At 43.9% G+C, this 27,207-nt stretch overlaps 3 protein-coding genes across 3 annotated transcripts; 1 reads left to right on the forward strand and 2 right to left on the reverse strand.

Moving 5' to 3' along the window:
* Positions 1 to 339: 339 nt before the first annotated feature.
* On the reverse strand, positions 340 to 15,671 carry msi1b (musashi RNA binding protein 1b; the record flags this gene model as incomplete). Its single annotated transcript, XM_083672791.1, has 15 exons — positions 340 to 633; positions 765 to 810; positions 1,091 to 1,279; positions 1,417 to 1,481; positions 1,974 to 2,030; positions 2,837 to 2,917; positions 3,750 to 3,867; positions 3,976 to 4,058; positions 4,674 to 4,722; positions 8,222 to 8,314; positions 8,937 to 8,978; positions 14,167 to 14,251; positions 14,416 to 14,497; positions 15,228 to 15,268; positions 15,613 to 15,671. The coding sequence occupies 14 exons, from the start codon at positions 15,669 to 15,671 to the stop codon at positions 769 to 771; spliced, it is 1,086 nt and encodes a 361-aa protein (XP_083528917.1). The 3' UTR covers positions 340 to 633; positions 765 to 768.
* A 4,536-nt stretch (positions 15,672 to 20,207) lies between these two features.
* hnf1a (HNF1 homeobox a) lies at positions 20,208 to 24,388 on the forward strand (the record flags this gene model as incomplete). Its single annotated transcript, XM_083672781.1, has 10 exons — positions 20,208 to 20,497; positions 21,596 to 21,795; positions 22,072 to 22,252; positions 22,371 to 22,573; positions 22,792 to 22,940; positions 23,029 to 23,170; positions 23,323 to 23,520; positions 23,725 to 23,840; positions 23,979 to 24,063; positions 24,244 to 24,388. The coding sequence occupies 10 exons, from the start codon at positions 20,208 to 20,210 to the stop codon at positions 24,357 to 24,359; spliced, it is 1,680 nt and encodes a 559-aa protein (XP_083528907.1). The 3' UTR covers positions 24,360 to 24,388.
* An 801-nt stretch (positions 24,389 to 25,189) lies between these two features.
* Positions 25,190 to 27,170, reverse strand: cUnh12orf43 (chromosome Un C12orf43 homolog; the record flags this gene model as incomplete). Its single annotated transcript, XM_083672792.1, is given in 7 exon segments — positions 25,190 to 25,260; positions 25,263 to 25,602; positions 26,166 to 26,247; positions 26,336 to 26,406; positions 26,530 to 26,628; positions 26,764 to 26,794; positions 27,038 to 27,170. Coding segments are annotated over 7 exon segments (819 nt in total). The 3' UTR covers positions 25,190 to 25,197.
* Positions 27,171 to 27,207: the final 37 nt, after the last annotated feature.

A 27,207-nucleotide genomic window follows, 5' to 3' on the forward strand; every position in this document is an offset into this window, starting at 1 on the left:
GTCTGACTGGAAGTAGGTTCACTTTTGTTACTTTGCTCATTAGTACAACAAGTTATTGTTAAAATCCTACCAAGATATACATATTTTTAAAAAATAGTATTAATCAGAAATGTTCTGTTAAAATTCAGTATGAACTAAGAGACAAATATACACTTATTCGGTACAAATTATTGCTCCTGTCCTTCAAATATTTGATACCTGGAGATTCCTGTTTCCCTCCCTGTTTCCCTCTCAATAAAACAAAACAAAATGTTCTGACAGAAATTCAAATAACCAAAAAAACACAGAGAATCAAAACAGATAGGAAATTACACAAGTTTCACAAAACAGTCAGGTGAAATAAAAAGAAAGAAAAATACATTACTACTCTCCGCATGTGTCTATAAAACATGCAGAAACGTTTGAAAGCATTTTGTTTGTGTAAGCTAACTACAATAACATGTTCTGTCAGACAGGAAGTGATTTTAAGACAGGAGACAGGTCATATCAGACAGAGAGGTCATCAGAGGGAGGGTGGAGACATCAGGGTTCAGGGGTCACACTGCAGCTGTCACAGCCAGAGAGGTGTACCTACAGAGACATGCCAGATCAGCTAAAAGCAGCTTCACTTCCTTCCATCTCGCAGAAACAACCCTGCAGAGACATTGAAAAATGTGCTTAGATGGGCAACTTACAGTATTACAGCCATTAGAATACACTTACGGCTCTATAGTTGTATTACCAAAACGGGTAAGAGTAATACAGGAATGCAAGAGTAGACTCACCCTCTCAGTGGTAGCCATTAGTAAAAGCTGTAGCAATCAGAGGTCCCTGTGTAGAGAACATAGACATAAGATAGAGCCCACCTTCATCAACGTCACCAAAATCACACGAAAAATCACAAAACAGAATAACACCAGCACCAACAGAACCAAAATAATGTCATCTGATGGTTGATTCATGCTCATAATAGACACCCTTAATACAAATGTGCACAAATCATGTGCACAAATCATACCATGCCAAATTGTGCAGCCAACATTGTACACCTTTTGCATTTCAAAACCCAAAGTGAAGTCTAAATACCTACGTGATAAGGGCTCTGTCTTACCCCCAGACTATGGCCGAACCCACTGCTTGGGGCTGGGCTTGCAGCACTGAGGTAGCTGCTGACAGCAGACTCCTGACTGGCTGCTCCGTACAAGTCTGCCATTGGCCCAGGGCTGCTGGTGCCTAGAAACCCAGCGGAGCGATTGGGGGTGGAACCTAACAGACAAAATAAGAGAAGAGGCCCAAATGTCTGAGTGCACTCTTACTTTACTGTATAGAAAGTGTCTGTGGTAGGGTCATGAAATGTGTTCATTGTTGGATGGACAGAGTGTCAGGGCTGTCTTCCGATCGGAGACAGGGGATTGATAGATTTAACCCACCATACACACCTCTAACTACTGCCGCCGCCGCCGCCGCCGCCGCCATTGGTCCGTATGCCGACAGAGGAATGGCTGAGGAAGACAGGGAAGAGATAAGAACAGGACGACGCAACAGACAGACAGACAGACAGACAGACAGAAGACCTCTGTAGCACAGGAGGCTGGCGGAGGTCGAAATCGGAGGACGGGCTCATTGTGACGCATGGCTCATTGTGACGCATGGAACGGAATGAGGAATGGTATCAAACACGCATGTTTGATACCATTCCTCACTCCGTTCCATGCACCACAATGAGCCCGTCCTCCGATTTCGACCTCCGCCAGCCTCCCCTACTCTGTAGGGATATCAGTTAGAGAATAGGTGTCTTTATCATTACTGTTCCTAATCGTGTCAACCTTATTACCTGACATAATAGCTACAGTAAGGGTGAACAAAAACAAAGATTGTTCCAACCCCAAGACTGAGTGGCGTGAAATTACTGTTGACTAACAGTCTTAATGTGATACAGTGGCATGTAGCAGACTGACAGCATGCTGCTTGTAAAGCCCAGAGGAGGGACTGACCTGTGAGCTCAGGGGGGTGGGGTGATGTCAGAAGGGGGGTCCTCTCTAAATGGAATTCTAGAACAGAAACATCAGAGAGTGCTGTTGAGACACACACAACCACCGGCAAGGGAAACACACACAAATGCACCTAGAAAGAACACACACACACACACACACACACACACACACACACACACACACACACACACACACACACACACACACACACACACACACACACACACACACACACACACCACAGACACCACAGGAGCACACCACTGAGATGGAGGGATGGAGTAAGAGGTAGACAAGGTTTTGAGGAATGCAAGAAGCGAGAGAATGGTAGGTGGCAGGTTTCCATTGTAGAAGAATTCAGTTTAACTGGCTGTGAAAGCTTGCTTAAGTTAGGAGGGACTAAGAATATACTAAAAATAAATATACTATCAGCCACAGATTCTCTCTCTCTCTCTCTCACACGCACGCACACACACGCACACACACACACACACACACACACACACACACACACACACACACACACACACACACACACACACACACACACACAAAGCATATGCAATTCCACTCCCTGATATTTACAAGCAGCCATTGACACTTAAGAGTGCATTATGAGCTTTCATGGAGGCATGTTTGTGTATTTGTCTGTGTGTTTGTCAGTTATAAAACTGATTTACAGTACCCTGAACTCTCTTACCAGTCTAATATGCCAAGTGAATATTAACAAAATACTACAAAAATGCATCACACACCCCAAACAACACGGGGCTAATTGCTCTGTAGTTGTACACTCTATAATACTGCAAGGGATATGCAAACATTGCCACAGGAGAATGAAGGGGTGGAGGAGTAGGTCTTACCAGGGAACTGGTAGGTATATCCAGGGGTGATGCCAGTATAACCCCGACTGGCATACGTAGCAGCCTGGAACCCTGGGTAACCTGTGGTGAAAGGACAGTGAATGACACTGCTGCCCCCTGCTTGTGAAAAAGGCAACGGTCATTTTCTGCAGTAGGTTTACACAAACAAACTACCAACAAGTATATTCTCCACCTTGGGTCTGGATCTGTTAACAGTGTGTGTACCTGAACCCCCAACTCCCAACACATATACCTTAAAGCAGAATTCTTCTGAAAAAAATAATATGTTTTGTACATTTCTCGTCAGCTCACCATTGACATGGTCCCGAAATGTCATTATTTTGCACAACAGAGCAGAACATAGAAATCCTAACAGCAAGCTTAGATTTACTTAGATTTACTTCATGGAACAGTCTCACAAAACCCATCACTATTCCAGGAAGTTAATCTGAGCTCACAAGGAGGATATCTCTGAGGTTTGTAAACACAAAGAATATTAATAATAATATATTTTGGGACCATATCAATGGTGGGCTGATGAGAAATATACAAAAAATTCCACTTTAATGATTGTGTCCCTACTATATCCCCTTTTACTGAAAATATGATGAGTGTTGCAGTTCTCAGACTGAACAGCAGATGATGGTAGTGTCTAATTCCAGCTTCTAAGGCATGCTTTAGCAAGGATTTACAGTAGTATAATGGTGCTTATGAAGGGGGTATTACACCCCATGAAGGGGGTATTACACCCCATGAAGGGGGTATTACACCTGCCTCCTCGCTGTATTAACATTAGTGGTAATTCATCTCCACATTATGTAAAATATGATCTTATGCTCGGGGTCTTAACAGTGTTGGGGGGCCACATCATCATGAACATCAAATATTGCTGTCATCATCATTATGAGCTTACCCAGCATGCCGATGCCCAGCATGAAGGCGTCCATGCCGTAGGGCATCACCCTGGAGCGCCCCCTGGCTGAGCCTGTGGGTGACATCACCTCCTTCGGTTGAGCCTTCTTACATTCCACCTGTCGGAGAACCACACATGGCATGAGGGAGACAAACTAGTCGATGCCAACAACTGATAACATCCTATTGTGCTTGTTAACAAATGGACTACGGTCCTCTCAGCTTACCATTTTGCTGTTTATCTCATGGAAGTGGATCTCACAAACTTTCTCCACCACATCCTCATTCTCAAACGTCACAAAGCCAAACCCTAGAGGGGACAAAATACAAATGAAAGTGAGGAGGATCAACCCATGATATGTTGTGCACAACATAATTAAAAAATGAAGCTCTAGTTCCTATTATTGAAACTAGTTTCTGTGGGTCACACTGTAGGCCTAAACGCACCACTACTAACAACCTCCTGTTATAGGTACTGTAATAGCCGCTTAGCACATTTGCCCCTCCCCCCCCGTGCCACTGTTCCTGCCTCATCCCCTCTTCCCTCCCCTCCTGGCCAGCAAGCCCAAGCAAAGCTGGTGGACTGTCATAATCGATCAGTCCCAGGGTGAGGAGGAGGCGCTTAAGGAGGCTTTATCCTGATCCCCGATTAACGGACTGGCTAATTAGCCTAGCCTCGTTCCTCTCCTCCTGCTCAGCCCAAAGGGAGGAGGCCGAGGGGGGTGGGGATCAATGGAGAGACAGGCAGGACTGGAGGAAGAGCAGGAGAGAGCGAGAGAGAGCGAGAGAGAGAGAGAGGGAGAGAGAGAGAGAGAGGGAGAGAGGGGGGGGTGAGAGGGAGAGAGAGGGAGAGAGAGAGAGAGAGAGTGAAGAAGGGCTTGGAGGACAAGGGGGACTGGACAGGGAGAGGTTCATTCAGTCTCACCTCTATGCCTGTTGGTGGTCTTGTCAAACATGAGCATGGCGTCGTCAACCTAGAAGAGACAAAACGGGGAGTGAGTTTTAGACAGATCACTTCGCCACACGCCATATTGTCTGACCTCACCCCTTCTCAAGTTCTACAGGGAGGCTCAGCAACAGATGGACGGAGTGGGCAAAACGAGGGTGGGGGGAGGGGGGGGGGCTGAAGATGGGGACAGGTTAACAAAGGGGGAGAGAGGGAAAGAGGCAAGACAGGAAAACAGCAGAAGAAAGACACAATCTCAAGAGGGAAAGAGCTGTGATTCATAATGTACAAGGCGGTTGTTACCGTAAGAAAATGTTTTTCATTCCGAAATACTAAATCAGAAACACTTTCTCACTTTCTCAGTTAGTTTCTCTGCCTCTCAACCGCCTGGTCAATCTCTCTCAGGAAAAAGAGCACATAATCCACCCTCGTCTCCCTGCTCTCCAAAGTTTGCCATTCCCATGGTTACTGTACAAAAAAAAGTTATTTTAAAGAGCTTTATCCGGCACCAGGCCTTAGTCATGAATAGAGCGAGAATGTGAGAGAGGTAAATAGAGAGAGAGAGAGAAAGGGAAAGAAAGGAAAAGAGAGATGGGTCGTAGGGAACACGAGTCAATGGTACGGCCAGGTGTAGACTTTGATAAGAGGTGAGGTTTATGGTGAGAGAGAAGTGATAGGGTGAAATAGAGCGCGGTAGAGAGGTAAGAGTCAGGAGGAGTGAAGAGGTGGGGTACGGAAAGTGTGTGACAAAGTCGAGAGGGAGGAGAAGAGTGACAGACAAAAGAAAGGGAGCGAGAGAACAAAGACGTGTGGGGGCCTTTTGTTTGTTGGCACAGTCACAGGCATAATTCCTCCTCTTCTCCGAGTGACTTCCCTACCTCGCTGCAGGCACAGTGACTTCCCTACCTCGCTGCAGGCACAGTGCAGAGACACAGGTGTTTTCTTCTACTCAACAGACCAACACATTTTCATGATCAACGTAATGAAAATTGAAAATGCATGAACGATCACAGTCAACACATTTACAGTGTTATCCAATTGACCTAACAAATTAACTGCTGACTGACAATTTGGTAAGGCAATCTGTACAGTTTCACACTCAATATCTGTTGCCTCTCAGCCTGTTAGAAGACTGTTGGCAGACATCATCCAACCTAACATTTGGCCACAACAACATAATCACACGCATATACAGTTCCACCCAGCTCTGGTACATTGTGGGATGTTGTAGTACATTGTGTGTGCATGTGTGTGTGTATGTGTGTGTGTGTGTGTGTGTGCGTGTATGTGTGTGTGTGTGTGCATGTGTGCGTGTGTGTGTGTGTGTGTGTGTGTGTGTGTGTGTGTGTGTGTGTGTGTGCGTGCGTGTGTGTGTGTGTGTGTGTGCAGCCAGGGCTGCACGCCCAAGGGCAGTTAGCACAGAGAAAGGTCAAGGGTGAGGGAGGAGGGCCTCCAGCCAGTGTGAAAGGGGACCTGTTGGTCTGAGCCCTCTCAAATCACTGGTTCCTTCCACTCTGACATTTCCCCATCACCCCTCCTGCCTCCCCAACCAGCCCTGTCTCTGTCCAGGCCAAAGCCCCATGATACAGCCGTGCCACACCACAGACCACCTCACTCCAGACCACTAAACTGTACACACTTTAGTTCATATGTTCTTTGTCTTGATGAAACTGAACTTACACTTAAAACAGACACAAGTACACATCTTAAACAAATAAACAAGCTCCTTCATAGTCATCAGTAGAGACTAATCATAAGCATCATTAAAAAATCCAAATTAAAAGTTTACGACTTCAACTATATGCCAATTTCACACTGAATGTTGCAAAGTGAGTTAATAATGGTCCTTTAATGCTCAATATTTCAAACACTGGACATTTTAATGGTGCTCTGGACAATATTCTCCTTTTCCCCTTTTTTTCCACCTCTCATCCTCCCTGTCATTCTTTCCCCATCCCTCTCTCCACCCCTTGTCCCAAACAGGACAGGAGACAAAAGGTCCAGTGAGGCAGTCTAATCAGGAACTTCCATGGGTGGCTGGAGCCTACATTTCTCCATCCATCCAACTATCTCTCTCTCTCTCTCTACCATTCATCCTCTTATGATTAGGAGCAAAGTACTTTGGTCACGCAGGCAAAGTCTATGCTATGCTGTTACTAAAAAGTAATAACAAATATCCAACCAAAGCACAACAGCTAACAACATCCCACAAGTTCAAACACAACGTGATGCAAGAATACAGTCATGTTTGAGGTAAACCAGTGAGACAGTGGAAGACAGAAAGTTTGTGGTAGGGGTGTGTGATTTATAGACTGAATAAAAATAATAAAATAACTGCGTTGATGTTAATTAAGTTAACATTCAGACTCATTAGATCTGGTCTATCTTGGCCACTATTTCAGAAACCTGCAATGATGACTAGTTGTTTTAGTAGTTTTTACTAGTTTATGTTTCAACTAGTTAGGACAAAGACTATGAACAGTTTAAAGACTCAAGAGAGGGGTAAGACAGAACATAAGAGTACACCTCCCTGCGAATATTGAACTTCTGCACAAACTAACAAAATATTTGTCTAGCTTTGTTTGAAGACATTATAGTCTAACCAAATCCCTGCACCCCATCTCTGCCCCAGTTCCCTTTCTTATGCCTCTACCACCCTCCCGTCTTTCTCTCAGGCCCTCCCTTCTCCCTCTCTCCGCTCAGCCTTTGTTAGCCCATCAATATATTCTCTCCCCCTGCATTTCAAAGCCTTCTGAATCAATGGTGGGAAGAGTAAAAACTTTGAGTAGACCACATCCATGGATATTCAAATAAATTGATATGCACTAGATAAAAACACTAAGCACAGACTGTAAGTGACAACTACACAAGTTTGGGCCTGTTTTGACCGTTGGTCGTCCAGTGTTATTGTTACACAACTCTAGGGTTGACACCCCCCCCCCACCCCTCTTCAACACAAAACCCCTTGCCCGCTGAATGACTTGGGGACAATGGGCAAGCCGGGTCACCACGGTAACGGGCCGGGAAGGGGTTGGGGGTAGGAGCAGCTGTTACATCAGATTAATTCAGATTCTGATAATCCCTCCCCCTTCCCCGCCATCGCCACACACTCACTCACTACCCTCTCCAAAACTTTTTTTTTCTCTCCCCCTTCTTCTCTCTAACTTAGGCTGGTGCTCTATACTTCCCTGTGCCTCTCAAGTCCTTTCTCCTCTGTTTCTACCCTCTCTGTCCCTCTTTTCTAGGGTTACTCCTTCATTCCCAGACAGCTCCTCTAGTTCATCTCAAATCCTTGTGAAAGAACGTTTTTTTTCTTTTCTTTCCCCAACTCTTAGCAAACAGCTTTAACGAAACAAGAAAGATGTGATCCGATAACAGTAGAGCCGAAGAAAAAAATGTAACATCATCTCCCCTCCCTCTCCACTCGTCAACACAGTCACGCAAGCCGTCTGAGACAGATCCATTCCAAACAGGTCAACTTACTGCTTCACATACACGTCAATAGATGTAGCTCACAGGCTGCTTACCTTTCCAAACTGGTCGAAATACTGCTTGACATCCTCAATGGATGTGTTCACAGACAGACCTCCCACAAAGATCTTCTTGGTCCGAGTCACTAACTGCAGGGGGAAAAATGCCAGTTTATCAGTGAACTGAGAATGAATGAGTATCAATACAATTGATTATGATTCATTGGTTGCTGTAGCTGGGTAGCATGGTATTGTCTATGATAAGCATGTGTGATCATCTATCATAGTGTTTCATCTAAATAATAAATGAATTTAGATGCCAATGGAAAAAGGTTCAGCAGGCAAGCTTCCCATCTTCCCAAAGCTGCCAAAAGACATGGGTGTCGAACGAGACAGGTTTGCACAGGTACAACCATGAAATGGTCTTAGATGATGCAGTTTTAATGTTGTTCTTAAAAGTCCTGAGTACATATCATCAACATAATACGATAATACTGCTTATACCTTTTAGCATACTACCACAATCAACTAACTAAATGAATTAAGGGAAAGGTTGTAACAGGTGGTACAGTGTTAACTGGCACCCTTGATCACACAACCGGTGTGGAGAACGCTGATGTCACAGCGGCAGTCATGTTCATCTGATTACAAGGCATTAGCCCAGATAGAATGTGAAAAGCTAAACGCAGGCACAGACTAACTGCTCCCAGCAATGTCATTCATACGGGATAGGACTAAGTCCTGTTAATGATGACTGGACTGGCTCACTCACCTTGGGCTGGGCTCTACGGGGGAACGCAACTTTCGGATCAATCTAAAGAAGGGAAAAAATCCAGTTTAGAGACACATCTCAATACAGGTACAGTAGCCTATCACAGACAGGCACACCTGGGAGGACAGCCAAGTCCTCCAGAGTATTTGTTATTCCTTTGTTGGTATGGGTCCTGTCACGTGATCTCTGGTCTCATCCTGTAAAGGGTTTCCTATCATGGCTGTGTGGGTTATAATAATGCTGGAACTTAGTAGGATCACATGCTTTAAAACCCCTCCCCGTCACATTTTTATACACAGTGTACTTAGGCCATTGTGCGGAATGCTGAATAAGGGGTGGGACGAAAAAATGCTGATTCAAAAAAATTGTAGTAGTTGGGCAGGATATCATAAGTGATTAGGAGAGGTATATACGAAAAAGCAAAAGAGAAGAATGATCAATTATACACATTCTAATAGATTCTAAGGTGGGGCATTGGGGGGTAAAACGTGTGGGCCTAGATGGGGATAAGGTTCTTTCTCTCTCATTATGTACAAATCTAACATATGGACCCTGAAAGATAATAGAACTTACTAATTATTTGAACTTAAGTCACACTATTGGACGATACTCTGCACTAGTCAGTGATGGTACCAGTCTGAACACTGCTCAGCACCCAGAGGTGTTAGTTGATTAGTGTGTGTGTGTGTGTGTGTGTGTGTGTGTGTGTGTGTGTGCAAGTGTGTGTGTGTGTGTGTGTGTGTGTGTGTGTGTGTGTGTGTGTGTGTGTGTGCGTGCGTGCATGCATGCGTGCGTGCGCAGGTGGAATGTCTGGGAACATCCCAGTGACCATCAGCAGCACCACAGAGCTGCCCCTCCGACCTGCCCTCCTCAGCCCTCTCCTCCCCTTGTCACCAACATGTGACATGTGATCTCCTGGAATCTCACACAGGCACCACAATCACAAACACATCTCACCTCCGCCAAAGAATAAAGGACAGAGGAAAAGACAGAGAAGGAGCGGTAGACAGGGAGAGACAGCACAGAGCATGAGGGATACGAGGAGGGAGAGTAGACGGGGACAGAGGAGCGAGCCGTCAAACACACACACTGACAGCACATCAGCCTCATTTTGTTTGTTTGTGTTTGCTTGGTTTTGCCTCCCTCGCCCTACAACAGAGGTATTGATGATACGATGGGCATTATTAGACTACTGGTCTCCCCACACAGTGTCTTGTGAACTGTGTAACGCCTATATTCCACACCGCACCACACAGCTCTTTCACTGCGTTGACTGTTGACCTCTGCTCCATGGCGGTTTAACACTAAACAGAATGAGAGCTAAACTATCACTAAAAGTGGTAGTACTAACTGAAACGACTGACATTGGACAGAATGATGAAAATACTAACTAAATACAACTCATAGGTTGACCATGCAATTCGACACACAAAAGCCAAAACCATTGCTTTTGTTTTATACTGTATGAACTCAGCGCAGCATAGACAAAAGTTCAGATTGGACAGAGAGTCGCTACACCATGCCATGAAGATGCAACTATAGACAGACTAAAGTACAAGATTTGTAGACCTCTATATTAGTCTATACTGGTCTAATAGGTCTAGAGAACAACTAGACTAGTCCACACTGTACTGTTGTTACACTAAGACAGTGAGACAGTACAGTGCTAAGAGCACTATATTAGTCCGTAACCATGATAGGGTAGAGTGGAACTACAGTAGAGAGAGCTAGAACCTCTATGGTAAACCACAGACGTTTACCAGAGTAAGGTACAGTGTTTAGTCTACATGTAAAGTGTGGACATCACGGCAGGTTTCTAAAGAGCAGAATGAGAAGTCTAGGCTAGACTGGACGGCGTATCGGATGCAGAGTCTACTGTTTAGTTCTATGGTCTCTAGACTACTCTGATAGTCACCTCCGGTCACCAACCCTCCTGTTGTCCAACACTCCTGTGCACATTCAAAAACAAACAAACAAACAGACACACACACAAACAAACAAAATCAACATACAGCAACCAACACACATCCATGGGAGGAAAATTATGGATATTAGACAGATGAGGTAATTTGTTCATTAAATGTTTTTGGGTTTTTTCTTCATAAAACGAATGATCTTTATCGAGCACTGGTTGGGGGAAGAAAATCCCATGTTTCAGGAATGCAAAATGGGTGTGTTTTTTTTCTTTTTTTTCTTCAATATCTACGACATGCCGTAACTGCAAATCATGCATCTCAGATAGGCTAATGCCATGCTTTTTTTCTCTTCTTTTCAACAGTCTAACACATTTACTGCATGGTAGCACACCAAAAATGTAAGAGGCACAAATATTTTCTCTCGGGTCATGATAAAGATGTGAGAGGCGTAGTTTCGGGGGGGCCGGCCGTAACACAGGCCCCCCCCCCCCCCACTGTAGATACAGAGAGGAAAAGAAGAAATGCTGAGCCTAAGAACAAGGAGGTTTATCAAATCAGGACAATCCCCTTTGACCAATTACAGTCCAGCTATAGGGCAACAGTTGGCGGGGGTGCACTGCTTGCCACAGTCTTAGCGAGCAACACACTAAAACAGACACACTAATTGGTCAGAACTCACTCACAGTCTGAAGTAAAATATCTGTGACTCAGAAGAACAACCAAAGCTTGTTTCCTTAAATCCGATTATCTGCTTTGGAGATCCATACTAATCACAGATGGGGTTATCCCTCCTGCCATCCCTCCCTTCTCGTCCTCCTGGGTCAGCATGTTTGTCCCTGCTAGTTGGGGTTAACTGAAGCGCCAACCACTACAAAATCCTTTTCGTTGTCACTGAACACAGGAAGCAGGAATACTTGTGCAATTACATTCTGTCCTGCTCATTATTCCAAACACCTTGAAGACATTAGTACAAAGTCACTTTGATGGGTAGGCCTACTCCCCACCATAAACCCAAACCTATCGCTTATTATCCCCTCCCCCTCCCTCATCTTGTGTCCACTAGAAACCAAGCAAATGTGCTCTGAGAAGGCACCCTGGGGAGCCACTAACATGAGCTGACAACCTCGTTCAATAAATCTACAACACACTTTCACACACTGTCACCCATGTTCAAAAATGAAATCAAGCAGCTATGAATAAGGCCGAATAAACATCCATGTATTCCTCTCCAGTAGTGAGAGTAGTTGCCCTTCACTCTCTCCCCACTGTGTAAACCCCTCTCTTCATTCTTGTCCCGGAGCAGTTCAGTTGATCACAGCATGGCACATTCTTTCTGTTGCCACTGGAGAACTTTTCTCTCTCTCTACCCTAACAGGATAACCAGCCCATGAGTGAGGGAGGGGGGCAGGGTTGCTCTGTCTAAAGCCTACTCTACTCACCATCCCACCCCTGCGGCTGGTCACTGAGCCCTCTCCACGCCAAACGCACTCTCTAAAGCTGCCACAGAAGAGCAGCACTGCCAGAGACACACCCCGCTATCCACCACTCTCAACCATGCTGCTGCTGCTGCTGCTGACAACACCAGATCTAACCGATCCTAACGACTATTATGCTGTAGCCAACAAGGGTTTGCTATTATACTACTATAATGTTGAAGAGAGCGTATCATCATGAGACCAATCTAAGATGGATCTTTCTGTTGCTCTGGTAGCCAACATTTGGTTGAATTTTCAGTTTCAAGATGAGCAAAATTGACAAAGTCTACTGTGTGACAATAACTGCTGTCTTGATTTCTGTTATCCTGAAAATGACAGCCTTCAAACATGTCGTGCATTGCTAACTCCACTTTGCTTTTGTGTCTTTGCCATTCTTCAAGAATGGAGGTGGTGGGAGGGGGGGGGGTCACTATGGAGACAAAACCCCATGGCGACCAACCATAATGGCCCCCCTTGTAACCATCATCATGCCAGTTCAAACTGCAAGTGGCACTGCCTGAAGTGCTGCGACAGTTTGTTTTTCACTGGCCTCTTATTACCTATCAAACAACCTCTCTCTCAATTTATTTCGAGATTGACTGTTTGCAGAATTTCACCTCTAATACCAACTTCTGCTTGAAAACAGCTCAACCACACCAGGGTGACGCCCTTCGTTCCTTCCCGGTACGGTGTCTTCTCCACTCTCTACTAATCTTCCTTGTGTGTATCTGTATATGTTGAGAGGGTGTACCGCTCAGAACACAAAAGGGAAGAAAGAGCCTCAGCACATTTCAATACAGTGACCTACCCACAGCCATCACCACTCCCACTGAGTAAGGGGGAACTCAACCGTCCCTATGGCGACCAACGGGCAGCATTGTTCCCAGGCCAGCCCACATTCATTACTGACAAAGACACACACACACTCACACAGAGTTTTTACACTCACACACTCACTCACACACACACACACACACACACACACACACACACACACACACACACACACACACACACACACACACACACACACACACACACACTCCCTCACGCACATGTTCAAACACAAACAGGTAATGGATGGTTGTATCTGACCTGTCTAATTTGTTTGTCAGTGTGTATCATCACAACGTCCCTCCATAATGTTAGCAATGACACCCCTTACTGAATAACATCAACATGGTGATGTTGGGAATACATCAGTATGTTCCAACTACTCCAACACCTGCACCGTACATGTTTCAGGTTACAAGTACTCATATTTGTTCACCTTAGAACGTTTTTGAGGTCATTTTCCACTCTTGGGACAAATACAAAAGTATGCAGAAGTTTGAGTTCACACTTGATATGAAGGAACTGAAGGACAGTGGTACTGAGCACAACCCTGTCTGGGTCCCCCAGTTACCATGGCAATTGACACTGAGTAACGCTTTCTTGACCGCTTCACTGTGGGAGGGTGAAGCAAAGAGAGAGTGTACTCTGTGGCCTACTCCCAAGCTTTTCTGAGTAGCTCATCACAATGTTCATACTGCATACTTAGCACGGGAAACACTTACAAATCATAAAGGGATTCTAAAGCTATTTAGTGGATGAATTCAAAGGGAGTAGTGATAGACAACTTTAAAGGTCAAAATATCGAATTGACTTTTTCCTCATGACATTAAAGAACTTGAGAAAAGATGTGGGTGCAGGGAAAACCACAAGCAATGTTGGCCTATGTCAGATTATATTGGGCCCAGAGCACTAATAATAATACCTTGTAATCTTGAGTAAAAACTAAAAAGGGAGGTGGGGTGACAAGAAAAGTAGCCAATAGAAATGCAGTGGATTAAAACTCACTGTTTTTGAATCCAACTCGTGCCTGGTTTGGGCCAAAACTTTATCCACACCGGCCTGGTCAACAAAAGTGACAAATCCAAACCCCCTGCAAATAGATATGAGAACATGTAATCATTGAAACATCAGAAGGTGACACATAATATGGAATAAACCAGAATCGTATCATGGCGTGCAGTTAAAATATCAGTGGAGTGTTGTGTCCGAGCGGGCTTTTCTGATAGGGCGCTGCACCGCGCACGCCTCCCTCACCTCGAGCGCTTAGTAACTGGATCCCGCATCACCATGCACTCTTTCACCTCACCGTACTTGCAAAAGTACTCTTTCAAACCCTCTGAAACGAAAGACCAGAAGAAAAATACTATATGTCAGTTTTGTTTATAATAATATGAGATGAACACTAATTTGGGCAATACCGAGAACAGGTGGTGTGCAGAATTTATTTGCCAAACTTTTAGTTAGTCTAGACCCTTGGTCAAAAACTCTGATGGTGTTTGCACGTAAACAATGTTTAAGGTTAAGATAATATCATTTATCAAGGTGTCCAACAGAGATACTAGGTCTATAATGACAGCGGAACAATATAACGGAAAAGCGTCAATTGACACAATGACAAAATCAGGACATTCAAGGCATTTGATGAGAGCATGGAATCGTTCTCATGTATTTATGGGTTTCTTCTTCAGGGCTTTCCAAAGATTTCACACATTTCTCAAGGATTCATAGATTTGTCATGACTTTCGGATTTGTTTATTCACCTTGGAATTTTGCATAGGCTATGTGGCTGTCTATGATCTGAGTTGAATGGAGGCTTTGATTTGTGAACTAGTAGGCCACCAGATTGAACTGAATCTGGACATCAGCGAGCCGATTTATATAGGCTAAGCAAGCACAAATACTAATTAAAAACACTTTTAGAAATGTTAAACCAAATGTCTGCCTCTGATTCTTCTGACCTCACACTCACACTTTTTTGGATATCTTTAATAGTTTTATGATTCAAAATTGTTATGTAAGAGACTAACAAAAGTTTTCATACAGTTGACTGGCGAGAAAAGTCTTACCTTGTGTCGTTTGCCAGCTGAGACCGCCTATGAACATTTTGCTAGAAAAGAAAACAATTTATCGTGTAAATACACATCTACATGCATACTGTAAATAAGGCAGTTCATACAGTCAGAAATTCCAGCCAATAACTGCAATATAGAACTAGCTTTTTCCTAAGTTAATACACATTTGTAAAGGCAAATATCCTCTTTCTGTCCAAGAGACGGTGAATGAGCGGTCTGTTTGAAGATGAGCTGTGCAATGGACCAACAAAGCAAAAAGTGCAAGCACGCTCTCCCTCGTCTCAGCACTCCAATAGGTAGTTTCTCTCCACTCCAGGGTCTATCTTGGAGGTGTATCCGAACTGAGGGCTAGGAAGAGAGGCAAGGAGGTGAGGTTTACCAGGGGTCGTGAGGGGAGTCCGTAGAGGACAGGCTAATCTGGCTCCCTTCCGTCTCCATTCCGCGCCCGTGTATTCAGACTGTACCGTTTGGGAAAACAGGCAGAGTGGAGTGATGGGGCGGGGGTTTAGCCAAGGGTTAAGGGGGGAATGGGCTGTTACAGGGAGGAGGGACGAATGCATTGGGCTAAAGGAGAGCTGGTAGACTCCTCCTCTCCCTGTGCCCGCGTGTTCCTCTCATCCTACTTATCGTGCACTGCACCTCCATCCATACTTTGTGAGTTACAGGTAGTTTGTAATTTACGCACATTTTTACGCACGCCAGCACTTATATATGCAATTAAGTCGTCTATTCAAAATGGCATGACACTATAAATAATAATGTCCCAGTGGTGTGATATTTTTTCTTGTGGAGTGGACATCCTGACAACTAGACTACGGTTAGGCCTACTCATAGACTTTAAAGGGGAAACTGTGGTTGGGGCTATGAGGTCTGGTCCTTTATGGAACAGAAAGGATGTAGTGCGCGGTGCGCCTTGTAAGTAGATGACTGGTCACTGGATCACCATGGCTTCAACCATGGCTGTTCTCCTTCAATCACTACATTGGTGGCAGTAGGCAGGATTTTTTTTAGTAGTCTCTTGACAAAGACAATGTAATAATAAGTCATACAATTATACACTTGATCTGTGCAAGCTTACATATCAACATGTATTTAAAAAGAAAGCAATATGTGTTAAAGATAGGTAAAAATAGAACAGCAGTTTGACTACATTTGGTTGCAGTAAAACTATAAAGTTGAATGTAATTGGATAATAGGATTGTATGAACTTGCCTACAGGCATGTAGGCCCCTCAAGCCTCAAACACATGCTTAAGTACACCCTACGTTTTTATGTGAGATATGCTGCAGAAAGACATGGTGTAAACAAACTAATCACTGGTTTGGTTTCATATGATACCTTAATGTTGAGTCACACTAAGCCTAAGAGATGTTTTGTGTGCTTTGAAAAATGATCTGTCCTCAGTGTCCGTATGTTAATGTGTCAATGTTTTGGTTACATGTCCACTTGCTCCTGGACTGAAATAGCTCTAACAGTAGCATCAGTGATAGGTGTCCCTCTGCCCCCCCCCCCCCTTCTATATTCCAAACCCTCTGACAAGGCAAAATGGTATAGATGTTTTTCGGCAGTATGCTCATTCACTGCTGGGGTCTTAAGTATTTAATTAGTACCAAAGCCAGCTTCAGCTAATCTCCTTCCCAACACGACTCAACATGTGACTCGTTAACTGATTGAAGGCTACCCTGTGTTGCCTTTCAGAGGACCCTGCCTAATAATTCTGGAAATTAATAGCAATCTCTTAGTGTCAAGGTTTTGGCTGATAGTACTGTTAAGCAAACATAACTCTATGCAAGACTGTTGAGTCTCTGTATCATGTCTTTAAAATCTACATCAGCAACTTGGTATCCATAACTACAGTAACCTGCTGTAAAATGGTGTATGTGAGTGTTACTGTGGAGCAAAGGCCCAGGCAATTGGTCTAGGTTGTTGAGTATTCACCTCTGCACCATAGGACATCCGGTTCAAATCCCCCATATAGCTACTCTCTCCTGTTACTTTACTATATTGTCCCACAAGCGTCAGGTGTTGCAACTCCCCTTTGCACATTGTACTTAGCTTGTTCCATTAGGGGGTGCACTATAGGCCCTACATAGAAAAGCTGCTTAACTAATGCCAGATGACATATTATGAATGAGAGACTACAAACTTATAAACTATGAAATCCTGAATCTGATAAAACAAAACTTTCATGTAATGTTCTGGTGCCATATGTTCACATGGTAAACAAAGCTGTCTATTTAGGAGGTTTGAAATTGTTATGGATTTCATTTGTTTGTGCTCTGTATGGTAAGTCCTATTTGTGTGAAAGTGTCCCTGCAGTTTTGATCAGACGAATGTTGGATGTTGTTGGAGGCACCCAGTGTACATTTCCAGTTCAGCCTCTGCGCTCCCCAGAGGAAGGTCCAAAAGTGGGACAGGGGCTATTCGGACAGGAATTAAGGGGTGTGTTAAATTTCTGCATGCATGATCAATGGGGTTGAATAGTGTGGGGGGGAGGGGGCATAGACACTAGGCTGAGAGAGGAGGGAGGCAGAAACGGGGAGAGGGGTTGGGAGAGAGGGCTGACTAATGAGACTGGGAGGAGGATAGCAGGGAAAAGAGTATGTCTGTTCTCTTGTCCAGTACAACAAAAGTTACATGGTTGTTTCCCGGTATTTCAAGAGTAGAAAACACACACTAACACATCATTCTCGGTTACATTCTACAACTACGACTGTTTGTAAATACACCTGCCTTACTTTATGTAATACATGTAGTTTACTGTAACATAACAGATTGAACATGGTGTACCCTGGTCTGCCCCCTGTCTTTTTTGGAAAGGATTGTCCTCTGAACAGCACAATGGGACTTAATTACAGGGCAGTAGTGTGTCTCAGGGAGATAGAGGGAGCTCTGTTTCCCCTCCAAATACAGTACAATGCCATCTTCCCTAGGGTAGGGAGGAGTGGTGAGAGCTCCACACAAAAAGGTGGTGAGAGGCTGAACTAGAAGATGAAGGTGAGAGAGAGAGTGAGAGAGTGAGAGAGAGAGAGAGAGAGAGAGAGAGAGAGAGAGAGAGAGAGAGAAAAAAAGAAAGAAAGAAAGAAAGAAAGAGGGATTGTATTCATACTGAAAAAGCAATACCACCTGTACAGTATAGTTACAATGACATCTGCAGGAAGTCATGAGTATTACTAAGTTTAGAAGCAACATGTAATTAGAAAAATCATGGCAACAGAGGCTTTTCACACAATGATATGAAAACAATTACTAACTTATCAAACAAAGCATTGCACACAAGTCTAATACTCAAAGACAAACTTCTGTGATGGAATCTTGAAACAGGTAGACAGGTAAATGATGTGATTTTTCTAATTATACTTGTATATAATGTTTATAGAATTATTACCTGTTTCAAGATCTTTTCGAAAACAAGGTGATTGGGGTAGAAAAAATGGAGGGGAAAGAGTGAAAACACTTCAGTGGAGAGAGAAAGAACAATGAAAAGGGTTGTAAGGAGGGAGCCAGGATGCTTTTGTCTGGCCTTTATGGCCCAGATTGTCTACTGCTCTGGGAAAGTGAAAACCCAACACTCCTCCCTCAGGTTAGGTTACCTGGTGAGAGATACACAAGAAGAGAGCCAGAAGAAAGGCCATATGATTGGCAGGCAGGAAGCTAGAGAGATCAGATTGGAGAGAGAAATGGTGGTGCCATAGCATGCAGATAAGTAAGGTAGCTGTGATGCCTGGTAGGTAAGGTAGATGTAAACATAAATATATAACCGTCACAAAAGTTAGGGAACATAAGTCATCCACAAATTCCCTGTGTTGGGGGCAGTTTTCTCGACCGCTTTCAATGGTGTTCTTTTTTCCTTTTGTTCTGCCACTCTTGTTAACAGCTTTTCCTGGAAGGAAACTGCATTCTACTTTATTCTCAATCAGCAGAGTTTGCGGGAAGGAGAGGGCAAAATATTTGATATCTGACATATCTGATATCTGACATTTTATTTTAGCCCTAACACCTGTGCTATGTGAGAGTGTGTAATCTTCAATGGCATAATGTAATCTATTATAAAATCAGAACCAAAGTCACAATGAAAACACAAAGTGGTGTAAGCCTACAAGTTACAGTACTCAGAGTGCAGAGCCAGTGAGTTGTGGACAGTGCAACAGTGCCCTCTAGTGGCACGCAGGTGTCCTTTCCTTTTCTCTGACCAATCGAGTCCAAATGCTACTCATTCTCAGTATTTTTTTATTATACATTTACAAGCTTCAACATCTATTGGGCCTAACAAGACCTTTACAGAAAATACTATACCAGATATGTACAATGGCCAGGCTAAAGGTTTTACCCACATTCTTTTAAATCCTTTCAAAAGGAACATCAAGGTGTCTGAGTATTTGTGTTCATTTCATAAATATGAGACATTGGGTATGATATCTATAAAATATGTTTTAAAACACCTTGTTCCTTTACATTTTACCTCTCACTGGTGTGAGTGACCTTTGAGTATTATACAATAGTCTGTATGAATGTGCATGACACAGTAGCATAAGTTTATTTTCATTTATTGTCTTTTAGTGCACTTTGAGTGCACTTTGTTCACAGTTAGGGATGGAGGGAGATGGGGACAAAGTTCACTGAGAGAGCAAGGGGAGGAGGGGGTGAAGGGGAGGAAGGTAGAAAAAATGACCTTTGAGAGCAAAACAGCAGGTGGAGGGCTAAAATCAGAAAGCTCAGAGCCTAACGAGAAGAGAAGAGAATCAAACCGGGGGAAAATGAAAGCATTTTTTAAGCATGTCCATTCTTGAACTGAAGAAGGATTAACACTGCCTTTACCCTGTCTTTAAGTGTAACTGTGGTGTGTGTGTGTGTGTGTGTTTGAGTGCGTGAGTGTGTGTGTGCTAGTGTGTGAGTGTGTGTTTGTTTGTGACCACCTGTGGCCTGCGTCGTTTCAGCGCGGCGTGAGCGAAGTAAGGATTTGGCAACAGTGCAATGGAGGGAGAGGAGAGGAAAGGAGGAGCCGGCCCCAGGCTGTCTGCTCTCCAGGAGCAGCTGATCTGGGCCCTGCTTGGTTCTGGACTCTCCCGGGAGGTCCTGGTCCAGGCTCTGGGGGAACTGGAGCAAGAGAGTGTCACCACCGGGGCAGAGAAAGGGGACAGGGGGGATGGAGAGAGCTCGGAGGAAGGAGAAACAGATTTTCCACCTCCTATAATCCGGGATCTGGAGAGGCTTCCCCCGGAGGAGGCAGCCAGACAGAGGGCTCATGTGGACCAACTTCTGCAGTGAGTACATCCCAATATCCTTCTCCCTGTCCTCTCCTCAACAGAATACATATACATCTCTTTATTTCCTCAGTCCTCAGTAGATAATACACACAACACATGACCCTTTGCTATTCATTGCTGTCTTTCTCTCACCCCACCATTAATTTCTTTGTTTTTCCAAGAAATATTATTATGTATTCAGAATAATTGCACAATACTTGCAAAAAAAGAAAGAAAGTCAGCTTTAGGGTGGTTATTTTCTTCCCTATTGCCTTCGCTCTCTGTTCCGCAATCTCTTCCTGATACGTTCCCACCAAGAGTAGGCCATAGAAAGGACAAACAATTGACAGTTTTACCTGGTAACATCCCTTTTATTCCTTTATCCTTGGACCTTCTGAAGTTTTGTGCCCCTCTCCCCCCTTCCTCCCTCCTTCCCCTGCTCCATCTACCTCTTTCTGCGATCTCTCTCGGCCACTGAGGTGAATTTAAAGGAGGGTTCCTCCTTTCCTGGTTACTAATTACCCAACCTTTCATTATTCTCTGGCCATTTTTATCTCCTTAATGAATGAGCTACATGCATGGGTTAAGATTAACAGAAAAGCGCTTTGTGTGTGTGTGTGTGTGTATGTGTGTGTGTGTGTGTGTGTGTGTGTGTGTGTGTGTGTGTGTGTGTGTGTGTGTGTGTGTGTGTGTGTGTGTGAGTGTGAGTGTGAATGTGAGTGAGAGTTTAAACAGATGCCAGTCAATATTTGTAATTTGTAAAGGCTATATCCTTCTTTATATACCACAATATTTAAAACTGATATGAAAAGATTAACTGATTGTTGAAAACAACACTGCTTGTTGCAAACATGGATAAAGTTTAGTTTTGTACGTCTATTTAAAATATATTCTAACAGATACAAAGTCCAAGCAAGTATTCATATGATCTGTCCAAGTATTATTTCCAGTGACCAGAGAGAGCTGGACTTTGCCCTGCTGTGCTTCCCCTTATCTCTCTTTGTCAATATCCCCTCCCTCTCTCGCTCTCTGTATGTGTTTTGTCTTCCTGTGTGTGTGCATGTGTGCATGTGTGCGCGTGCTTGTCTTAAATGTGAATGTGTCTGTGTGTGATAGGGAGGATCCATGGCGTGTTGCAAAACTGGTGAAAAGCTACATGCAGCAGCATAATCTTCCCCAGAGAGAGGTGGTAGAGTCCACAGGTCTCAACCAGTCCCATCTCTCCCAGCACCTCAACAAAGGCACGCCCATGAAAAACCAGAAACGGGCTGCTCTGTACGCCTGGTACGTCAGGAAGCAGGGGGAGATCAGCCAGCGTGAGTATTCTACCAGCTGTGGAGCTGTGGCCCTGCCTGTACTCCACCTCACTCTCATCTTGACTTCATGTACTGGAAGCGCAGAGATCTCATTTGCTATATATTATCACTTTGTTTAGAAAGATATATAAAATAATGCTGTATGAATAACACTGAAAACTCCCTACCCAAATAAAATATATCCAATGAACATTGCCAATGACCTTAAATGAAGCCTTCATGAATAATACAACTACATATACAGTATATATAACGATCACTGATCATCCTATGCAGAATTTACCAATGCCAGGCATGGCCTTGGACCTGGAGAGGAGCAAGGAGAGGATGTCAGGAAGAGACGCAGGAACAGGTTTAAATGGGGACCCGCCTCCCAGCAAATCCTCTTCCATGCCTATGAACGACAAAAGAACCCCAGCAAAGAAGAGAGAGAGGGATTAGTGGAGGAGTGCAACAGGTGAGATAACGGTTTCCCTTACAGGCAATGCAGGCATTGTTATAGTCAGAATAGATTTGTTTGTTGACAGGTAGGCATGTTTGTTTTGATCTGATGGCTCTTCCCGTCTAACCTGCAGGGCTGAGTGTCTCCAGAGGGGTGTGTCTCCATCCCAGCTGGCTGGCCTAGGCTCCAACCTGGTGACAGAAGTACGAGTGTACAACTGGTTTGCCAACCGCCGCAAAGAGGAGGCCTTCCGCCACAAGTTGGCTCTCGATACACCTTACACCAGCCAGACAGGAAGCTCCTCCAACCACACCCTCCCACCAAGCCCTGTGCAAGGTAACACCAAGCCCCCATGACTATAAATCTACAAATGTAAACCATTATCTCAAGAGACAATTTGAACAGTACGTTAATGCAAGATGGAGCAAAACGTGTGTTGGTGTGGAGTGCTGTTGACATTCTCATAATAAACCTCTGTGAAACATTGTCCTCAGACTGGTTAAGCAGAGGTGCATTCCCTCTCAGGACTCAGTCAGTAAGTATTCCTCCCTTAGGCCTGAAGTACAGTCAGCAAATCACATGTGACAGTTTGGGATCTGCAAGGGGTCACAATGGAGACAGGGGCCTGGGGGGGCGCCTGGTGATCAGTCCTGTCCAGCTTGAACCCAGCCACACACTCCTGGAGACACATCATCACAAACCAGTAAGATCATCTACTGTAACCCTACCGCAAATTAGTATGAAGCGTATCTCACACCACACACTGATGGCAAACATCTCTCCTGTCTCAGGTATCAGGAGGTGGACCTCTGCCCCCAGTCAGCACCCTAACCTCCTTGCACAGTCTGTCTACATCGCCTGCTCCCCCACAGGGACTTATCATGGCCTCCCTGCCCAGCGTAATGAGTCTAGGAGAGTCCTCTCTCCTCATAGGTAACCTACACTAATTCTCAGATAGTCATCTCAAAACATATTCACTGTCGTCTACCATTGTATATAACCTATTTGCAGAGGTAAAAAGAAAAAAAGTAAGGTAAAAGGTCATCAGACATTCATAAAGTAATCAGTGTTTTCCTGGTCTACAGGTCTGACCTCCACCCAAGCTCAAACGGTACCTGTTATTAATAACGTGGGAGGCGGGTTCACCACCCTCCAGCCCATCTCATTCCAGCAGCAGCTTCACACATCTTCCCACCAGTCAATCGGACAGCAATACCAGGGTCACATGGGTCACATGGGCCACAGTCCTTTCATGGCAACAATGACACAGCTCCCATGTCACAGTAAGGCTACAGTGGCAAAGTGTCACTCATTCATTTGATCATATGACAAGACAACACTATGTGATTCAGTAGGTGTATGATGATGATGATGATGAAGATGATTGAGGACATTGATCATTGATGAACAGAGTAGAACAGGGAGAGCTTGAAGAGATACCAAGGCCAGGTTTGGTAAAGTAGCTCTTTGACTGCTCTCCATTGCAGTGTACAGCAAGTCCGACATGTCCCCCTACCCTCCATCCAGCCTACTGTCTCAAGCCATGGTCATCACGGACAGTAGCAGCCTTGGAACTCTGACCAGTCTCACTGCAGTCAGACAGGTACTGAAAAACCTACTTATCACTTTCACATATAGTTCCAGTTATAGTATATTCAGACACAGAGAATTCAAGACTCACTCATCATTTAAAGTCGTCTTGATGTGGGTTCAACCTGCTCATGACTTATGTGTTGGTTAGATTCTGACCGCAGACCCTGAGGAGCAGACAGACCCGCCTCTCCAGGAGGACTCCCTGCAACTACAGCCCCAATCACCTGTGCCAGGTAAAACACATTTGAATAGATTCTTTTATTAAAACTTCATGATGTAGGTTGTATAAAAAAATAATCTGGAAGATGCTGGGAAGATATCCAAGATCACAACAAAGTTTCAATACTGGGTTGTATTTGGAATGTTAGTCATCCTGGTTGTTTATCCTGGTCATTATTTGTCCTTTCTTCTAGTTGAGCTGTATCCTCAATCACAGTCAACTGAAACTCATCCATCTCACCTCCTTTCATCTTCACCGTCAGACATCAACTCCTACATTCCTGCACAGATGGTCTCTACTGCACAGTAGACAACTACATAATGTGAAGTACGGGAGGAACAAACAGTTATACAGAAAATGCATGAATTCTCAAAATTGGATCGACAACTACCTCTGCTGTACATTTTCACAGAGACTATCGACTATTCTGATGAACCCATAAATCTAGGGGACTCACTGCCAGTTACCAGTCTATGACTTTAGGAGGCTGCCTTGTTATTAAGAACAGTGTACCAAGTACAGTACAAAAAGCATCATTGAAATTGAATGAACAAGATGCATTCATCAGAAATTCATTTACTAATCTTAGGTCAGTGATGAAATGCAAAACTGATCGATTAATCCCTGTTTTATAATGTAATATTCAACACAAACATAATCAATAGCTAAATCTATTTCATTAAAAAATGACAAACTTCTTGTACAGTATTCTGTTCATAAATGTACATGGAACACTACCTCAGTGTAAATTGCTTTCTTGACAAAGGGGCATAACAAAGCTGCATATTGGAAAAAAAGATAAATGTTCAACAACATAATGATTCTACTGTAGTTTCCTTTTATATTCATTATTTTAGAAAATGATGGTTTCCAGGTAAAAACCCGCAGATTGGAAACAGAAGTTAGAAGCCACTGTTGACTTGACATTTAAAGGGGGCTTGATTTACATTCTAGAGAGAATCAAGGAACATTCAATCCACATTTCAGAAAGGTAGCAAGATATTACATACATGTATAGAGAATGCAGTACAATCAAGACTATTTCAACCTAATCAGATAACAGGGAGCAATATAACAATGAAATATTTCACAAGCATGGGAAAACATCCAATACTTTGAAACACAGACAAACATGTCAATAAGTCTCTCAGTGCACAGCTACTCCCCCTCCTTCCCTTCCATCAGTGCCTTTTTGTTTCTTCTTCTTCTTTTCCGCTTGACTTTCAGTGCTAGGCTCTCCTCCGCTGGGCTCTTTGGCTCATCCTCAGTTTTAGCACTCAGAGAGGAACCTTCACAGTCCAACTTACTCTCTACATCCTCACTTCCCTGGGATGATTTCCTTTTTTTCTTTGGGACAGGCCTGTCCTCTTCTACTTCCTCTCCTTCCTGTCCTTTTTTCTTCTTCTTCTTGTTCTTCTTCTTTGTTTTCTCTGAGCATGGGATCTCTGTTGGGGAAGATGGCTGCCCACTGGGAAGGGCTGACGGGGGAAGGAGGTCTGTGACTGACACTGCTGCCTCTCTGAATCTCATCTCCATCTCAGTGTCACTGTCACTAAACAGTGTGGAAATAAACAAACATTTCAGTTACAGTTAGATTATTAGAACATTGCAAGAGGGGATACAGCAACGTTTCAGTTCTGTATACCTATTAGCTAATGTATAGGGTATAAGGTAACATCACACCTCCTCAAACACCAAAGGTTAAAAAGTCAGGCATGTCCTAAAGTTCATAATGTGACCTATTTAGTAGGCGTTTTCAGTATGCAAGATCAGAAACATTGAGTATGTATAAAATGCCAGGATGTGATACTAGATTTGCCTTTCCATGGAGTATGAATTCACGGCACACTCTTTAGGAAGTCCTTTCCGATGTTAGTCCCACAATTCAATGTAGCTGGTAGGGAGGTGGGCAGTAGCGAAATTGGTGGGGGGAGTGGGGGATTACAGATTTCTCAGTTTCTCAGTATGAATGAGGTGTAGTATGTTGAAATGTGTCGCTTACTGAATACATTTGACTAAACAGTTCTAAATAGAATGTAGTGTGGTTAGTATGTAGTAGATACTTTTAGCAAACAGCAGGCAGTATGAGTTTTGCGGACTTGCCCAAAGAATCACCTTGAGCTGGGGATGGGGCGACGCCTTACAGGAGAGGGCGGAGCACACTGCCCTGGGACAGATGTGGTGAACAGCAGAAAACCTATTAGACAGAGAAATCAGACCAGTTTACACTTCTACAGTTCTAACAACACATCTAGCACTTTGCAAGTACTACAGAACAACCCCACCTTCATCATCTTCAACTATGGTTGTTTCTGTACAAGAGCTTGATGTTTCTGCAGATCTCTCTGAAATGTAACTGAACATAAAATTACAGGTTAGAGATTTAGTTGATAGGTGTGTGAACATTACATGTGTGACAATGTTGAACAAACAGCGACTGACAGTAACGCTTTATTTCAGTAAAAAACAAGAGGCCTACCCGTCAAGCAAAACTCCCAGTTTCTTTGCCACATGCGCACGGAACTCCGGGGTCGTCTGAAGCTCGTTCCCATCGTGTTCATGTTTTGATACGGTCATCCTGTTGGCGACGGACAAGTAAACAATATAATCCGTGTTGTTACATTTCATTATTGTGTTGGTTTCAAACCTATCGGACAATCAGCAAGGTTGAGGGAAATGGGGAAACCGGGGATTCAAATAAAGTAAAGCTTACCGACGTGATTGCACTCCATTGCTTTCCCCATCTATAACAACAATAATCAACTGTCAGGATTATGCTGGGGACACTTTCCATACTCGGCCCGTTGCCCGTGCATCTCATCTCCATCTCGCACGAACACATACGTACATACACGCACTTCATAGCAGCAAACTAGAAGATTTAGATATTTGTATGGTTTACACGACTAAGCCGTGGAGATTGGCTAACATTGGACGTAACATCTAAACCCAGAAAGCTAAATCTATAGCTGGCTGATTGAGTATACCTGCGGTTTTGGTATTATGTATGCCATTTGTATTTCCACCTGTGTCAAAACTCCAAGCTGCTTCCTTGAATTTTTCAAGATCTTCATCACTACTACTTTCTTCACCGACCATGTTTGCAACGGGCGCTGACATGATTAATCTAGCGGTGTATTATGGGCAATGGAGTCTT

Source organism: Argentina silus (assembly GCF_951799395.1).
Source record: "Argentina silus genome assembly, chromosome: 7".
NCBI lineage: Eukaryota > Metazoa > Chordata > Actinopteri > Argentiniformes > Argentinidae > Argentina > Argentina silus.